Raw genomic sequence first — 17,195 nt, forward strand, 5'->3', positions numbered from 1 at the left:
GCGGGGGGGGGGGGCTCAGTGTTCTCCTCTGTGAAGGGGGGATAAGAAGGCTCGCCTCGAAGGGTCATTATGACCGAAGGAGGGTGCTCTCTACCGAGGCGACAGAGTCGCTGGCTCGGGGTCAACCTGCCCCTTGCCCCCAGAGCTGTGCCGGGCTCTGAGGACTCAGCAGTGACCAATAACACGTCTGCCCTTGTGGAACTTTCCAGCTGGGGGAGGCAGGAGGAACAGGCAATAAGCACACCGATGGCAAGTATGTCAGAGTGTGGTAAATGCTCGTCAGAAAATGAAACAAGAGTCAGGGGGATGAAGTGTGTCGGGGACACTACCGTGTATGCAGTGGGAGGGTCCCCCCGGGTGAGGTCACGTCAGAGGAAAAAACAAGGGGCAGAGGATGTGCAACAGAGGACGATTCTGTTACGGGAATCATCACGAGGCTGGAGACGGGGGGACAAAAGTGGACAGGCTACGGGGCGGGGGGCTTAGCTCCTGCAGCCTTGGACGCTTTGAGGCCCCGTGAGGCAGGACTCGGTGCAGCCCAGCCTGGCCGGCCTCTGGTCAGATCTGCCCCAGAGTCCTCGCGGGAGACGAAGCCCAAGGAAGTGCTGTGTGCGGCCCCTGGACCTGCCTGTGGGGCCGGGCCTATACTTGCCAGACGGTCTCATTCCCCCTGCCCAGGCTGAGTTTAAGTGAGCGGCCAGGGGGCCTAGTGACTGCCCAGAGCCCAGACTGGACACGTTCCCAAGAGGATCGGCACGGAGGGAACCGCTGTCTGTCTCTGTCTCTCTCTCTCTCGGCGCCCCCACCCTTCAGGGTATTTTCTGTGGAGAGCACTGTCTTTGCGGACAGACTCTGGGCCCTGAAGCCTCACTCCGCTGTTTCCAGACTGTGTCACCGCGGGCAAGCCACCACACCTCTCTGAGCCTCAGCTTCTGCATCTGGAAAACGGGCATGTGAGCCCCACTCTCACGGTTATGGACGGGCTTTAGTCTCAAGAATCTGGCCCTGGGGAGGTCCTCCAAGGAAGCCTTTCTAACTAACACAGCCCCTATAAATGAAAGATGATCATGCTCCGACGGGCCATGCAAGAGTATCCCAAAGAGCAAAAGCATTCGGAGGCGGGCCCTCCCTTTAGGGGGATGAACTGAAGGCACATCTCTGCGTTCAAAGGTAAGGAGCTGCTGGAACAAGGTGTCTTCGGACAGTTTGCTGCCCAGTGTGCAAATGTCCAAAGCGAATCTAAACGCTGGGCATCGTTACGTATTTGGTGAAGACACACTGGGTCTGCGGAGGGGCCGGGGCTAGTATTTATAAATCACTCTCTCCCTCGAGCTTTCTGGTTACTTCTGGTTATTTGTTGGTGGTGGGGGAAGGGCGCGGTGTTGGGTGTACTCAGCCCCCTCACCCACCTCCCTCCCCGGGCCTGGGTCTCCAGCCAGCGAGCCTTTCCTGCAGGTGAAACCGCTCAAGGGGAAAATGAGAAACTGGCCGTGTTTCACGGGCGGCGGTGGGCTGTGCTGGCCGACCCTCACCGTGCCCCGGGCGCACAGGGAGGCCGATGCCCTGGGACTGGGGGGCCAGCACCTGCGGCCCCCACTGCATCCACGCTGGGCCCCTCTACATCTCGGAGGCACGGCGGCCCATCTATTCCCCACGGCCCCTCGAGGGGGGCCCGGCTCTGCAGTTCAGATGGCGGCATGTGGCGCTGACTCCGCATCTGCTGGAGAATCGAGACCATGACTAGCTCTGCAAGTAACGGTACTCACCACCACCATGGCTGTTATTTGCTGAGCACTTACTACGCGCTAGGCGCCTCACGGAGGCCCCTGGCGAGCCCCGTCCCAGAACCCAGGGACAAGACCTGGTCAGCGGCGTCCCCGAGCCCGCGGGAAGGCGCTCCCCTCCACGTCCAGGGCCCCTCACCTGGCTCCGAGTTCCAGCCCCTCTCTCTGCCTGACAGGATGTTACATATACGGTGTGGACGGAGGCAGGCTTGTTTGTGATGGAGGCAGGTGACCGCCTCACCTCCCTGGGTCACAGAGGCCGTGGCTTTTAAACTACCCGTTTGTCATCAGAAAAAGAGCCAGTGTGGTGGGGACGGTGCCCCCAGGACACTGGGGACGGGTCCTGGCCACTGAGGGTGAGCAGAGGCAGCGGCTTGTGCTGGGCACACGGCCTTCTGAAGGCTACACCGAGCTCCCAGCAACCACGGAGCCGTGCGTGTCCATGGCCTCTGCATCCTTCCACGAGCACGACCACGCAGACATGTCCCCACGTCCCCTCAGAGCCAGGAGCCTCCCCTGCTCCCAGGACGTACATCGCTCCCCGTCCGGCCTGGGGGCTCTGCCGGGCAAGGGCTGGGTCTGCGCTCCTCCCCAGGGACCCCAGGGCCCGGGGAAGGTGCTAGTCACTGTTCCTCGGAAGGAACAAAAGCACGGGGCTCTCGCACGGGCCTCGGGGATCAGAGTCAGGGAGTCCGGACAGAACACCAGGACGGCCTCTTTCTTCTGAGCTGGGTGACTCTGTTGGGGGGGCGGTCCCCAGCACTGCCCTGAGCCTCTTCTTCCTGAACTGCCAAAGGGGGGTGGAAAATAGTGCGCACGGGTCCCTCGGCTGCAGTGAGGATTCAGTAATTGATCCTTCGACTTCATCGTATCATGGAATCCCCAGGGCCTAGAACTGAACTCTCAAAGGAAGATGGCCAAGCCATTAGGACGCCGAGCCCAGCCCCGAGAACCTGGCCAAGAGGTGTCTGCAAGCTTCTAAAAGGGCGGCCCCACTCCAGGTCGACCATGGTCCCCGAGGGAACTGCCTTTGCCTCTGGAGACAGAACAGCCACCCCTGCTGGGAGTCGGGGGTCTGGTGTTGCTCCCGCACCCACTGTGCGGATGGGCTGGGAAAGGCGGACGCCTTCGAGGGGCCGTGGCACCACAGCGGTGCCCCAGGAAAGGCAAGGATGTGGGGGGCAGACCCCCACCGGCTCCCCCTGGTGCGTGAGGGAAAGGGATGGGCTCTGGTGGCCAGGCAGGCCGAGTGGTACAGCCCGGAGTGCAGACCACACACCAGCCCCGACTCCACCCCAGAGCTGTGTGGTCTTGGGCAAGGCACCTAACCTCTTGGAGTTGCCGCTTCCTCACTGCAGGTCGGGATGGCAGAAAGGGCGCCCATCTCGTGGGGTGGTGGGTTAACTGAGTCGTCGGTGGTTAGGGCAGTGATGACAATGGTCACGTATCAGGACGGTGGATAAAAGCAGGGTGGGGGAGGCCGAGGGAGGAAGGTGACCCTTCCTCCATGCCCATGGTGCGCCAGGGGCTTCATGCCTCCCTTTCAGCCCACGGATGCCCCCTGCACGGGGGGCCACAGCCCAGTGAATCCTCCAATGTGGGTGTTGTCGCCCCACCTCGAGGAGACTGAAGCACAGACAGCCCAGGGGACTCGGTCCTGAGCCCGCAGGGCTTGTAAGAACAGAGCTGCATCTCCCCCCGAGTCTGGCCTGTTCCCAGGGGGCTGTCCTTAATCTGATCCCCTGACCTCAGGCTGTGGGGTGGATGGAGGAGCTCAGCACCCACGGCACCCACGGCGAGTGCTCAGAACGGGCCTGGGCTCCACCCTGGACTCCCCAGGCGTGGCTCTCCGTGGATGTGGTCAGGAGTGACAGGAGACGGACACCGCCTGGCTCCCAGAGAGGACAGGCACCTGCCAGGGACCCACCCCCCACACCCTTGATGCTGGTCAGATGCGGGTGGGCACCGGTATCCCCGAAAGGCGGCCTCGCCTCTCCCTACCGTCTCCCCCTCCTTCCGCTGCAGCCTTCCCTGGAGCCTGCTCCCCACTTCCCCGGGGGCTGCCGGCTCCCGCCCATGAGCCCTGCTCCCCACGCTGTGTCGGGCTTTGCAATTCCAGTCACATCGTGCCCGCACCTGCCTGCCGCCGCATGCCACCGCCACTCTCCTTTCCTGGACCCAGTTTGGGGTGAAAGCCTTCCTTATTAGTCAATCTGGATCCCACTTACTGTGAATTACCAGGCCTGATTGATATTCATGAGTGGATCCATCTGAAACCTCAGACAGCTGTCACATGACTCTCTGCCTTGGGGGACGTGGGGACCGAAGCAGCCCTGACACGCTGCACCAGCCCCCAGCTGGGGACAGCGGGGGGGGGGGGTGCTGGGAGCCGCCCCTGGCTGACGCTGGTCCACCCCCAGCGGTGGCCGGGACCGGAGGAAGGTGCCAGTGGGGCCTTCCAGTCTGGACGGGTGATGACAGACGCAGGTGCCAGGGGCTCGGATGGAAAGGGACCGGCAGCCAGGCTCGGCTCCCAGGCCCCGGCGTTGCAGCTTTGCGTGGGCCTGTACCCCCTCTCCGCTTCCCCTCTGGTTGGCCCCCTCCCTTTCCCCCTGCAGCTGGGACGTCACTTCTCAGAGTTGCCTTCCCAGCGCTCCCGTCTGCATGAGACCCCCGACACCGTTCTCACGGCCGCCACACTGTCCCCGCACACACGCTGCAGAGGACCACAGTCCACGATCTCATTTCTGGCACTGGGGGCCCGGTGCAGGGCAGCATTCTGTAAGACTCAGTGGGATGAACAGAAGTGCTCCCCACGGACCAGGCCCTGGGCTCTGGCTCAGCACCCACCTCCTGGGGGCCTTGAAAAGCCCCCGGGAGGGACGGTTTTTTCTCCTATTTTCAGAGGAAGCAGATGCAGAGACTCGAGACCCGGGAAGCAGAACCCAGGCTGGGTGATTCTCAAGCCTGTGCTTCTGGGCTCTTGACCTCTCACCCCCAAGGGCTTGGGTTTCTGGGAAGTACTCTCATCTGGAGGGTCCGGCGGCTTTCGTTCCAGAAGCCAAGGCTCCCAGGCAAGACACGGTAAAAGTAAACACTTGACGGGCAACTCGGAGAAAGTAAAAATGCTGACAGCACTCCTCTTCCGTCATTCTGCAAACCGCTTTGCAGAGTGGCGGCTGCCTGGATGGACACGGCCAGTGCTCCACGGACATCACCACCTGGCTGAGCAGAGGAGAGAGCCCGGAGCTGGGACAGCTTTTCGGACACAAGAAAGTCCAAGCCTGGGCTCCTCTGAGCAAGACCAAGGCGGACCTGCTTTTCAGCAGCCCCCAGAACCGCGGCTGCGCCAGCTGGGTGCAGAGGCGGGGCGGTGCTGTCGTCCCTGATTTGGGGCTGCAGAGCCAGGGTGGGAGGCCCGGGCAGGGCAGAGGAGCCGGAATGCAGAGAAATGAGGCTAACTCCCAAACAGTTCCCAGAGAAACTGGGGTTTGGAGAGACGGAGTCTTGGGGACCAGAATGGACCAGACTGGTCTCCCAAGGACCCCGGGGCCTCTTTTGAAGGAAGGCTGAGAGCTGTTTCCAGGCCAAGCTGAGCAGGCTGAGCCAGGGGACACAGGCCCGCCGAGGGGCGCCCTGGCAGGGAGGGCATCTGTGGGTGGCCCCCAGGCAGTTCCAGGGCCCACCTAGCTGTGATGATCCAGCAGGACAGACCAGACCATGCAGGGAAGACAAAGAGCACAGAAACTCCCCACAGGAGGGAATTAACTCGATGGCCCACTCACACCCCCGGGGGGCCTGGCGAGCGCCCTCTAGGTTCCTTGACAGCGTGAATGCTCTTGAAGCGAGAAGGCAACTGGGGAAGTCTCTCTTGCCTGGCTAGGATTTCCCTGGTTTTGGCAATGAAGACCTTCTGTCCTGTTTCTCAAGAGGCCAGACCAGGGACGAGCCAGATTCCTGTGAATACTTAGTGGCTGCCTCCCCTGGCGGGTAGGGCACAAGACCCGGGCCCTGCCCTCAAAGGGCCTGCAGCCGTGGGCAGTGCCGGAGCAGTGACAGGCTGGGGGAGGACCCAAGGGAGAGCACCCGAGTCTGGGGTGGCTGGTGGGGACAGGCGAGCAGGGGTGGCCGAGGGGATGGGCTGGGGTGGGGGGACAAGGGAGAGGGAGTCCATCCCCTAATCTAGACAGCAGGTGGTGCCCAAGGAGCGGGTGGCTGCAAGGCACGTTTAAGAGGTGTGTGGGGGAGGGACTGCATCCAAGCCCTGATCCCCCCTGCCGCACCTCTGCCTCTTGGCGGTCCCCTCCCTCCACGACCGCGGGTTCTGCCACATGGCTTACTGTGGCCATTGGGGCAGCACTGAACATGTCTTCACGTGGAAGCCAGACCCACGTGTCTCTGGGGTTTTTCACCGGGTCTAAGATAGTAGGCTTTAAACTTTTCTTGGGTTAAGAATTCAGGGAGGCACATTTTGGACTTTTGAAGGGTGCTCCTGTGGGGTCAAGAACTCAAGTCAGCTCAGAGGGTGCAAATCAGGTGGAAAATGCCCCCGGAAGAGCCCAGACATCGGTGCCAGAGGCTGCTGGCTGTGCCCACCCTTCCTCTCCTGCCTCCCGAAGCTGGAGAGGGTTGAGGGCTCTGGACCCAAGCCGCAGCCCCAGCTCCTGTGCGAACCACGAATGGAAGCAGGGCTGTCGTCGGCATTCAGCAGCTTCTGTCCTTCTTCACAGGACCCAGGGGAAGGGGAAGATGGGGAGTGCAGTCTGCACTGCAGTGGCACGGCACACACCTGCCTTCGTCTGGCACCTTCCGGGACTATGCACCGCTTCACTTCCCCAAGCCTCGGTTTCCCACTTGTGCAATGAGAGTGACAGTCTCTGCCTTGGGGCTCAGCCGACATGCCACTGAGCTTGAGACTTCAAGTGCTTTGTCAACTGCAGGGTGACATGTGGACCTATGAGGCAGCGACGGTATGATCGCCTGGAATCTTTTTGGGGACCAGGAGAGGGGAGGGCTCCTGACAGTTCCCAAGGATGGGGCGCTGAGGCCCCAGTGGGTCGTTTTCATGAAAGCTGCAATTAAGGGGAAGTGGGGTTTATTAAGGAAGCTGGAGGGGACTCAGCCCTGGCTTCTGGTGATGCTCTAATTAGACTGCAGGGCCCCTTTTATTGGGCCGCTCAGCCAGAAGGCCCTGGGCTCGCGTCTTGCGCTGGAGCACTGGGTCTCCTGGGTGGCAGGTGATGGGGCAGACCTGGGGGACACACCTTTATGTTGCTGTACCAGCAGTGATGGCTTGTACAGTGTTCGCCAAGTGGCGGGCACCGGTCTCAGCCCTCACTTAATCCTTAGAACTCTGGTGAATTGGGACTGCTGATGCTCTCAGTTCATAGATGAGGCCACCGAGGCACAGAGAGGTCAAGGAGCTGGCTCAAGGTCATGCTGCGGGTAAGGGGCAGAGTCAGGATTTGAGCCCAGAGAGCCTGGCTCAGGGCTATGCTCCGAATGGGGAGTTCTGTATGGTGTGACCTTGTAGAAACCACTGGCCCTGTCTGGGTCTAGCTTTCTGAGCTGTAAAATCACAGGGGCTTGCTTTAGATCGGGACTCAGCAAACTTGATGTGAAGGGTCAGACGGTAAGTATTACAGGCTTGGCGGGTGGTACAGTCTCTCCTGCAATTATTCAAGTCTGCTGCCACAGCAGGAAACCAGCACGGACCATATGTAAACCAGTGGGCGTGGCCGTGTGCCAATAAAACTTTACACAAACAGGCAGTGGCTGGATCTGGCCCCCGGGCTGCAGTTTGCCAACCCCTGGTTTAGAACATTCATGGCTCTTCTTCACCCCTTCCATTTTATTATATTCATGGTCTAATAATTTTCTTTATACTGATACACTTTTTTTTTTTTTTACCTCCTTGTATAGGAGTTTGGTGACATCGTAGGTTTGATGAGCTACCTGTGCATTTGTATTTGCAACATGCATATGAAAATAAACTCATACATTACAAGTTTGCCCCTGGGCTGTCTAAAATCTTCTCGTAACCCCTGAAGCCTTCACATCATGCTTTGTGAGTCACGTTTACATATTACCTCAGGTCTTCAAACCCTGGGGTGTTGAGGCAGAGGATGAATATGTGGGGGGGCCAGGCCTTACACCCTGATTTTGAAAAGAGTGGTTCTGTTGTTTTCTATGTTGGGGTTCTGCATAAAGCTTTTGTTTGGAAAAAGGGGTCCTGTGGCCAAGAGAGTTTGGAACTGTCTAGGGGTGGCTTAAAAATGAACTTGAAAGTTCTGAGGTTTGAGCTAGGATTTACTGGCTCTACTGACGTGGTGCTGTGAGTCCCCCACATTGCTTCTTAGATTTCTTATTTTTTTTTTTTTTTGAAGATTCTATTTATTTATTTGACAGAGACAGAGAGGGAGCTCAAGCACAAGCAGGGGGACGGGCGGAGGGAAAGGGAGAAGCAGACTTCCCGCTGAGCAGGGAGCCCAATGTGGGGCTTGATCCCAGGACCCCAGGATCATGACCTGAGCTGAAGGCAGATGCTTCATCGACCGAGCCAGCCAGGCGCCCTGCTTCTTAGATTTCTTACAGAAAGGCAGATGATTTCCCATTATGCCTTTGGCTCGGCCCTCTCTGGTGAACCTGAAGCTCTTCATCTCCCCCTGATGGCTTATGGTCATCTCCAACATAATGCACATTTACACCCCAACTCCTGGCGTCCCCCAGGCCAGCTCCAGCACAAGCTCACTTCTTTCTTCCCATTGCACAAGCCCCAAACCATGGGGTCAACCCTGGCTTTGCAAACCTCAGAGCTGAAATTCAGTCCATCCCATGGGCTCCACTTTCCACACGTCTAGGACCTGGCTGCCTGTCAACTCCTCTGAGGGGCTGAGTCACCCCCGGCCCCCAGATTACTGCAGTGGCCTCTGTACTCACGTCGCTGCTCTCCTCCCCGGGCTCTGCTCACATGCCATCCCCTTAAGGGGCCCTCCCTCAGCCCCTCTGGACACCCTGTACACTCGACAGCCTCAGTGGCCCTAGAGCAGGAGCTACCCGCAGGCTGGCTGTCTCCCCACCTCTGCCATCAGCTGGTCGGGACCAGGAGTGTCGTCTGCTGAGGTCACTCCTGCTCCCCGGTTCCCACGGCCCAGCCTCGTGCACAGCAGGCTCCACAAACACGTTGGCCGCACAGACCAAGGTGTTTTAGGTTCAAACCGCGTTGGCGCCGTGGCTCTATGAGGTCCTGGGGATGAAGCCAAGGGCTCAGCCCTTGGGAGCCGATGGTCCTCGAGGGAGTGTCGGGGCCCCCCCCATCACCCCCACCCTCTGCCCTGGAGCCCTAGGAGGGCAGGTCAACGCCTGGCATGAGCCACAGCATGTGCCCAGGGCACATGATGGCATTTGATGATATCAAACACCCGCTCCCCCCCCCCGCCCCGGAAAAGCCCATCATCGGTTCATGGCAAATAGGTGCCGAACAGGAAGAGTCTAATCAGGGGGAAAAAAAGACAGGGTGCCTTTCGTTCAAGCTGCCCCGAGTTAGGGATCCAGACCCAGCACATGCGAAGCCTTCCGTCCCGAGCCCCAAACTCGCCTGTAACCCGGGGACAGCGGCACAGTCCCCTGCACAGGGGTGAGGAGAGGACAGTGTGGCCAACAACCCTCCTCAGGGCCAGACTCTCGCTCACCCTGGAGAAGCAGGGGACCGCCAGGTTGGGAGCTCGGGCTTCCGGCAACGTGAAGCTGGGCACAAGTCCCCGTGCCAGCCCCCTGTGTGGTGTCATCTGGGGGGATGCTGCCTGCCTCCGTTTCTACACATCCCATAAACCCACCTCCCACAGCTGCTGGGAGGTCAAAGTGGGGTGCGTTCAGTCCATCAGATATTGCCAGACAGGGGATGTGGTGCGCACAAATCATGGCTCCTGCCCTCCCAGGCTTAGGCTCTGGTGGGGTGGGGGTGGGGGCACAGATTGGAAACCGCGACACAGATGACCATCTACACCTGGGACACGTGCCGAGCAGGAGTTTGGGTGTGACCAGAGCTTCCGGGGGGAGAGGGGGTCTGGTCATTGCTGGGAAGGTGCCCAATTCAACGGCTGGGGTAAATATGGGAGTGTCTTATGAAGCAAGTATTCCGTTAATCTTTTATTAACAATATTTCCGACAAAAAAAAAAGGCTACTAGTCTTAGGGAAGACCTGCAAAAGAGAAGCGGGGAGGGGGGACCTTCCGCAGGAGGGGAGAATGTGCTCTATTTCTGCAAGGTGCATGCGCCAAAGGGTTAAAGTCATTTCCATTAAAATTTAAATTTCAGCAGGCGTTCACTCTCCCTTCCCCGTCCTTTGAACGTTTGACTGGCAACCATTTCATATTTCAATCTCGGCAGAACAAATTGAATTAGATGTTGAAACCAAACTCGGCTCTGTTCACCAAAGCCTGCATGCTCGGCTTGCACTAATCCTTTCCTAGATGCTGCGGAGCACAGACAGGGGCTGCGAGCCGGCCTGGCCACAAAAGACGAAAAAAGCAAGCCGAGGAGGCAGCAAAAGAGGGAAAACAGGCGGGCGAGGGCCACTGGAAATTGTCTTCTGCCGGCCACGCGGGTCTTCAAGCCCAGGACACGGACCCACATGTGGATCTAGTTTTTGGCCTCAAATCCCCCGGTGCCCTGCTAAGTGTTTGAGGAATGAATACCCGGGCTGAGGATGAGGGGCTGGCCTTGCGGACGCCCCTTCCTGCTCCATGTGTTGATGGTGGCTGCTGCCCGTGGCCAGGGCCCCCGGCCGCCTGCACGCCAGCAAGAGCCCTTTCTCACACAACGAAGTCTGGGGCCTGGTCTAGAAGCAGTGACCCAGGGGCCGGAGCTCGGCTCTCAGAAGAGACAATTCTACCGTTGATAGTGGCACCCCTGCCTGTGGCTGACCCCCCCCGGATCGCAGTGTTGGGAAGAGACCCAGCCATACCAGGGCCTGCGGAAGGTCTCACTTGTTTCCCACACGTGCTCCCTGGAAACCGTCGGCTCATCTTCGGTCTGGCTTTGTGCATGGAATGACCAGGTGAACAGATGTCCCCACTCGGCCTGCTTTGGGGCTTGTGGGCAGAGGGCACCCTCTCCAGGCCACCTTCCTGGATGTGGGGACTCCCCATCCTGCCCCATTTCTCTGAGGTGGGCCCAGCAGGCCTGCTGTGCGCACGCCGGGCTCTGACTTCCTGGGGCATCCGCGGGTGTAATGCCCCACACTTTCCTCTTTGTTAAATAATAGCAACGATCATGATAGCCATGATTTAGTGTCCCCTAGGCTTGCCATAGTCTGCTAAATGCTTCCTACCCATGATCTTTCATTTAATTTTCAAAAAAATCCTACCAGGCTGAAATTCTTCTCGTACCCATTTTAAAGATATGGAAGTTGAGGCAGGAGACGCTGAGACCCTGTGCGCAGGTTGCACAAGCAGTGGGTGGTGCGGCTGAGACTCCCCCCTTCCAGGTCTTCCTGGAACCAGGGCCCGTGGCTTCTGCCCACCCCTCCAGCTGCAGTGCAGCCCACTCTCACTGAGCTCTGTGAGACCCCCCTGTCTAATCCCCTGTCCTCCACCTGCAGGCAGGAGCCAGGATCCTCCTCACCCTGGGCTGTCTGTACAAGACCTTCCCCCAGCCAGGCCCAGGGGCCTCGGTGGTCTCTCCTCCTTCCCTAAGCCCGGCTTCATGTCCTTCCCACCCTTCAGCGTTCCTTGGGGCTCACACCCATGGCTGCCCCCATAGACTGCCAAGCTTCTGCAGGTCCCCGGGGTCTCCATCTGCTCAGCCTTCTAGAGCCCCGTGTGCACAGACCAACCAAACTTCTGGCCTCCCACCTCTGCTTCCGTCCGCGCCTCCTCCCTGCCTCCCTGCAGGGAGGCCCCCACAGCTCCCCATCTCCTCACTGTGCCTGTCGGGCAGTTCCACAGAGGGGATTTCAGGCAGAGCCAGAGGCCAGGGGGTGACGACACCCCCCAACTGGAGGCTCTTGGGGAGGCAGTGGTGTTACCAGAGTCCAGGGCTGGACCCTCGGTGGGGACCCGGCACGGGACTCAGGGAAGGGGGAGAAATGCCCTGCCTTCTCTCCTCCGCCAGCCCCCAGATGCCCAGTAGTGCCCACCTCTGGCCAAACCCAACTGGCAGCCTGTTGCCAGGGGAACCCGGGAAACCAGCCTGCAGGGGTCAGGCCCCGAGAATCACAGCCGGCGTTCCTGCGTGTGTGTGTGTGTGTGTGTGTGTGTGTGTGTGTGTGTGGCCGTGGGGCACACGGAGGGGGGCGGGTTCCAGTTCTGGCCTCTGCAAACGGCCGGCCCCACAGCCTTGTCAGCTCAGGTGCCCCCTCTGGCCCTGCCATCACCCCTGGCCCTGTCCAGCCACCAGCACCTCTTCCTAGCTCCCCCTGACTGTCCAGGGCCCACAGACCCCTGTGAGAAATGGCTGAGTCTACATGTGCATGAGGATGCTCACCTAGCCCCAGAGCTGTACCCCTCCTTCAGCACCCCCTATGGTTTATTCTCAGTTCTTTCCTAGATCGACTTATGTCCTAGTGTCACTTCTTTTTTTAAAGACTTTATTTTTGCTAGAGAGAAAGAGAGAGGGAGCGTGTGCGCACAAGTAAGCACGGGGGGGGGGGGGGTCAGAGGAAGAAGCAGACTCCCCGCGGAGCAGGGAGCCCGATGCGGGACTCGATCCCAGTACCCTGGGATCATGACCTGAGCCGAAAGCAGATGCTTAATTGGTTGAGCCCCCCAGGAGTCCCCTATTGTCACTTCTAACTCCTCCCCACAAGCTCCCCTCTGCAGCTTCCAGGCGGCTCCCCTTCCTCCAGGGTGGAGAGGTGGTATCCCTCCTCTGCCCCGGTGTACTTTACCTAGCTTCACCTGACCCTTACCTAGCCGTGCTTTACCTTCTTCCAGAATCATCACAACGGTGGTGGTTCCTATATAGAATTACGATTGTGTGAGTACCTCCTGGCCATTCAAGGTGGCAGTCATTTCCGAAGGGGAAGGACAGGGCTCGGGCCGCTCCCTGCACTAAGTGCTGTGACTGAAAGGAACAGGGGTAGGGACGTCTGAGACAGGGGTGTGGGCGCAGGTCCGGGCACGGGAGAGAAGCAGAGTGTAGCTACTTCTGACAAAGTGGTAAGGGACTGTCTCTGAGTGAGGAAGGAGAATTTAAACTAAGATCTCAAGGGGAGATTAAAAAAAAAAGACAGTCAGGAAAGATGTGGGGGAAGGGGGGTCCCAGGCAGAGGGAAGAGCAAGTGCAAAGGCCCTGGGGTGGGAGTGCACTGGCCAGCACAAAGTAAGGGAGCGACGAGTGGCAGGGCCTTCTTACTGGGTGAGGAGCGTGACTTAATTCCAAGTGTGTGGGGGACCCTGAAGGGTTTTAAGCTATGACTTCCATAATCCAGTGCATGGAACCAGCTGGATCCCTCCGGCTACTTGTGGAGAGTGCAGTGCTCCTTGGTTAGGGGAAGGGAGATGAGGGTGGCGTACACCATGGACGTCCTTGGTGGCATGAAGCAGGGGTGATGGGGCACCCTAAGATCTCCAGACAGTGAGCCCCCAGGGTGGGGGGCAGAGAGGCCAGGTGGGGCAGGAAGGAGGGAAGGGGACCCAGTCTCCCAGGCTGGAGAGCCTGCGCTTGGCACCCAATACCAGGCTGCAGGAGTTGGTGGATCCTGCCCTGGGAACGTTCGAGTACTGTCATCCGAGTCAGTTAAGTGGGTGCCAATGAAGCCCCCTTGTGTGCCAGGCTCACGGGTCTGATGACTTCCAGTGGGGTGACTACACCCCCACCAGCGGCCTGGCTCTGGTGGGTGTGGCAATGTGGATACAGACTGCATGTTCAACCAGAAAGACCCATGGGCCCCTGAACAGGACGAGCGGTGGGGAAGAATGGGGTGGGGGGCTCCAGTCACACCCAAGACCCATGGCAACTGAGGGACCTGGTGACCTGAGGGGCTGGCCTGGGTGAGGTTTGACACTGACCCCGCCGTACAGCCCCCACCTACATGCGGTGCTCACACCTGATGTCTGTGGGTACAGCCTGTAGAAGCCGGGGAGCGAGCCACTCTGGGTGTGGCCTTTTGTCTCTGTTCCTTCCCAGGGAGGAGGTAGGACTGACTAGGAAGCACCTGCCCCGTGGAACTTTGCTGGGGTTCCAGGCCACTCTGCAAACTGGATGAAGATTGGAACCTCCTTCCACCAAAACACACAGACCAAGTTCTATGCAAAGTCAGAAGGTTCCGGGACTCTCACCTGGAGCCCCAGCCAGAGGTCCCAAATTAAGAAGGAAACAGAAGTGCTGATGGGCATTTCCTCTGGGCTTTACTTGGATTGACTGAGACAGTCACACACCAGGAAGGCACAATACCACCCCCACTGGACAGGAAGAGGAGCTGAGGGTCAGAGGGGACCTCACCTCACTGGTCTGAGGCTGCACAGCTGGGAACGGTGAGGCTGGGATTCAGACCCAGGTCAGAGGATCGAGCGGCTCCTTCCTCCCCACCAGCCTGCCTCCTGGCCCTCCCCCTGGGGGAGGCTGTATTTGCAGGCTGGAGTAGGTGTGTGCACTCGGGTGCCCCAAGCCTGGGATAAGCCTTCCGACGGGGCTGGGATGCATTTCACAGAGTCCTCCACCCATGAGCAGGGGGTACCCGCCATCAGAGATGCATCTTAGGCTCGACCGGCTGGCATCTGAGCTTCGTGAACGGCTCGGTGGCTTCCCCAGCCCTGGGGTCAGCCCCTGCTAGTCAAACCAGGGCTCGAAGCCCCCTGGGGCAGGACAGAGGCCAGGCCCCCAGCTGTGAGCACTCCTGCAGATGGCCGTAGGTGGGAACTCCGGCTAGCAGCCCTGGAGGGGAGGGCAAGAACAGAAGCTTCTGAGCCGGTGCTCCACCGCAGCTGGGGTATTTCATGGACTAACACTGCATGTTTTTCTCACTAAAACCGTGCGGGGTGGGAACAGTTTGTGAGGCAGACACTGGGCCCAGGGAGATTAGGTAACTGGGCCGGGGCCCCCAGGCTGTGTGGGGCAGAGAGGGGGCTTCCTGCCCCGACAGCCCAGCTGCGCAGGAGCGAGCCCCCGAGTCCCTCTGTGCCCCAACCGCCTGACCAGCAAGGTGGGGCCCTGTCTCCCCATCTGGGAGCAGTGGACGGCCAGGCTGGGCGGCGGGGGGGCGGGGCAGGTCCCCTCTGAACTCGGGCTGGGGCAGGGTGGGGGCGCCTGCGCTCCCACCTGCCCCCCCAAAACGGCGCTCCCCACCCCCCCTTCCCAGCCCACATGGCGGGAGCGCAGAAGCCGGAGCGGCTGTCCCCAATCCCCAGGGCCCTGAAGCCACGTACCCTCTCGGTGCCAGCTCGCAGCTGAAGGGTTTGCTCCTCACTGTCGTTTTCACTGTCTTCCAGATGCTCCAGGATCTCGTCCAACACCACAGACCGCTTTTTCTTCGGGGGCTCTGTGGGAGCCCAGATGGCAAGAGAGGAGGAAAGAACAGCGGAGAGGGGTGGGAGGCGGGAAGAGAGAAATGGCAGGAAGGGAGAGGGACCAGGATGAGCAAAATGGAGGGCGGGGAGGCGAGAGAGGAAACAAGGCACCGGGAGGGAGGAGAGCGAGCCAGAGGAGGGGGCACGAGGGACCAGAAGCCAACATGGAAGAGAAAACACGAGAGAGGAGAGAGAAACACGGACAGTCAGTCTCAGGCTTCACCCAGGGCTGCCTCTCTGGCTCGGCCTGCCACTCCCTCCCCGGCTTCCACCCGCAGAGGAAACGGCTCCGTTTAGGAAGGGAGTGAGGAAGGCCTCTCCCAGCAGCCTAGCAGTCGATGATCTCTGCCTGGCTTGCCAGGAGCGTAACACTTCAGAGAGGATGGGTCAAGCAAGGGCAATAGCTGGGGAAACAAGTAGAAGCTTCTGCAGCTTTCCTCGAGGTTGCAGACTCTTAATGGTATAGTATGCGGCTGATAACAGCAGGTGCTCAATAAATGTTGGGTGAAATCATGCTCCGAGATTCCAGGGGAGGCACGGAGGGAAGAACAATACGAGGTGGCTCTGGAGAGGAGGGGCTATTTGACTTGGACTTTGAAGCATGCAGAAGAGTTCTCTATGAGGAGAGGGGAAGGGGGTGTAGACACACAGCATGACCAGAACAACGCACAATGGGCTCAGCACACACAGGCCCTCTGGGCCCCAAACACTCCTGAGGACCTACTATGTGCTACAGCCCTACTCCTCTCACCAATCCTGCAGGTATGTATGATGATTGCCTCTTCCAGGGGAGGGAGCTGAGCCGCAAACAGGGTTAAGTCTAAGGTTACTTAGCTAGAAGTGCTGGAGGCAGGATTTAAACCCAAGCAACGCCAAAGCCACCGTCTCCCCACGTCTCATGGGAGTCTCCGGTGCTGGCTAGGGAGTGCCAGGGAGACAGAGGGGGTAGGAGAGGGTGAGCTGGTCCCTTTGGCCTTCCCGGGAGGGATGTGGCAGGGGGAGGCTGGGCTCAGGCCTGGCCGTCCCAATCCCGTCCTCAAACACCTCCTCCGTGAAGTCTTCCAGGGGGACAAACAGCCCTGTGATCCTGTCTTGACTCCCCACTAGGCCGGGGGCTCCCGAGGGCATGTACCTCACGTGGGTCTCTCCAGAGCCCGGCCCGGCCCCTGGCCCAGACATGCAGAATCCTGGGCCTCTTGGAGAAGGTCCTGGGCTAGTGACTTGGCCTCTCTGAACCTGTTTCTTCACCATGTTCCTCCCAAGGCGACCGGGGCACTGACCCTGTCTCATCTTCTCCACGGCTACCTGCCTGATCCAGGCACTTTCACCTGAATCCCTGTTCCTGCCACCCCCACATGGCTGGGTCCAGTCTCCACAGAGCAGCCCGAGCGAGCCTTCTAGAACAGGTGCTACCGCTTGGGGTCTCAAGCTCCTATGGCTTTGCAAAGCAGGGCAAGGGAATCCTGAGTCCTCTAGTGGCATGACTTGAGCTGGCCCCTCTGGGCCGGTGCGTTGCACGCCCACTGCGAAACCTCTGCTCCTGCAGGGCCGATCCCCTGTGTTTGAGCCCCAGCTCCCACGCCCCCTCCTCAGATGCCCCCCCCCCCCCGCTATCATGGCACTTCTTCGTATGGGAACGGAGCTGTCCCGTTCACTGCCTGGCACCTAGTGGGTGCTCACTAATGTGTGCCCAGTGAGGGAAGAAGTGAATGGAGTGGGAAGGCGGGGACGCAGAGAGGCTGGGGAAGCTGTGGGAGGCTGCCCCCGGGGCTCAGGAGCCTGCAGGCCTGTAACCATCATTGTTAGTCATGGAAAGGGAGAGGGGGCAGGACGGGCGGAGGGGGGTAGGGGCGGCAGTCCCTGGCTCAGACACACGCCTCCTCTCCTCGCTGCCTCCTCGACG

At 59.7% G+C, this 17,195-nt stretch overlaps 1 protein-coding gene across 4 annotated transcripts in view; it reads right to left on the reverse strand.

The window, feature by feature from the left end:
- The window catches only part of RBM19 (RNA binding motif protein 19), a 146,892-nt gene that overhangs the window by 10,392 nt on the left and 119,305 nt on the right, over positions 1-17,195 (reverse strand). For 3 of the 4 annotated variants that reach the window (XR_003516884.2, XR_003516885.2, XM_027575960.2), the window contains exon 24: positions 15,152-15,264. Coding sequence is in view for 2 of the 4 variants with exons in the window: in XM_027575960.2 (XP_027431761.2) it covers positions 15,152-15,264 (113 nt within the window). In the remaining 2 variants the exon portion in view is untranslated. Of the gene's footprint in view, positions 1-9,927; positions 14,661-15,151; positions 15,265-17,195 lie in introns of those variants that run through there. The other variant, XM_027575961.2, reaches the window with a different exon arrangement.

Source organism: Zalophus californianus, chromosome 14 (assembly GCF_009762305.2).
Source record: "Zalophus californianus isolate mZalCal1 chromosome 14, mZalCal1.pri.v2, whole genome shotgun sequence".
Classification (NCBI taxonomy): Eukaryota; Metazoa; Chordata; class Mammalia; order Carnivora; family Otariidae; genus Zalophus; species Zalophus californianus.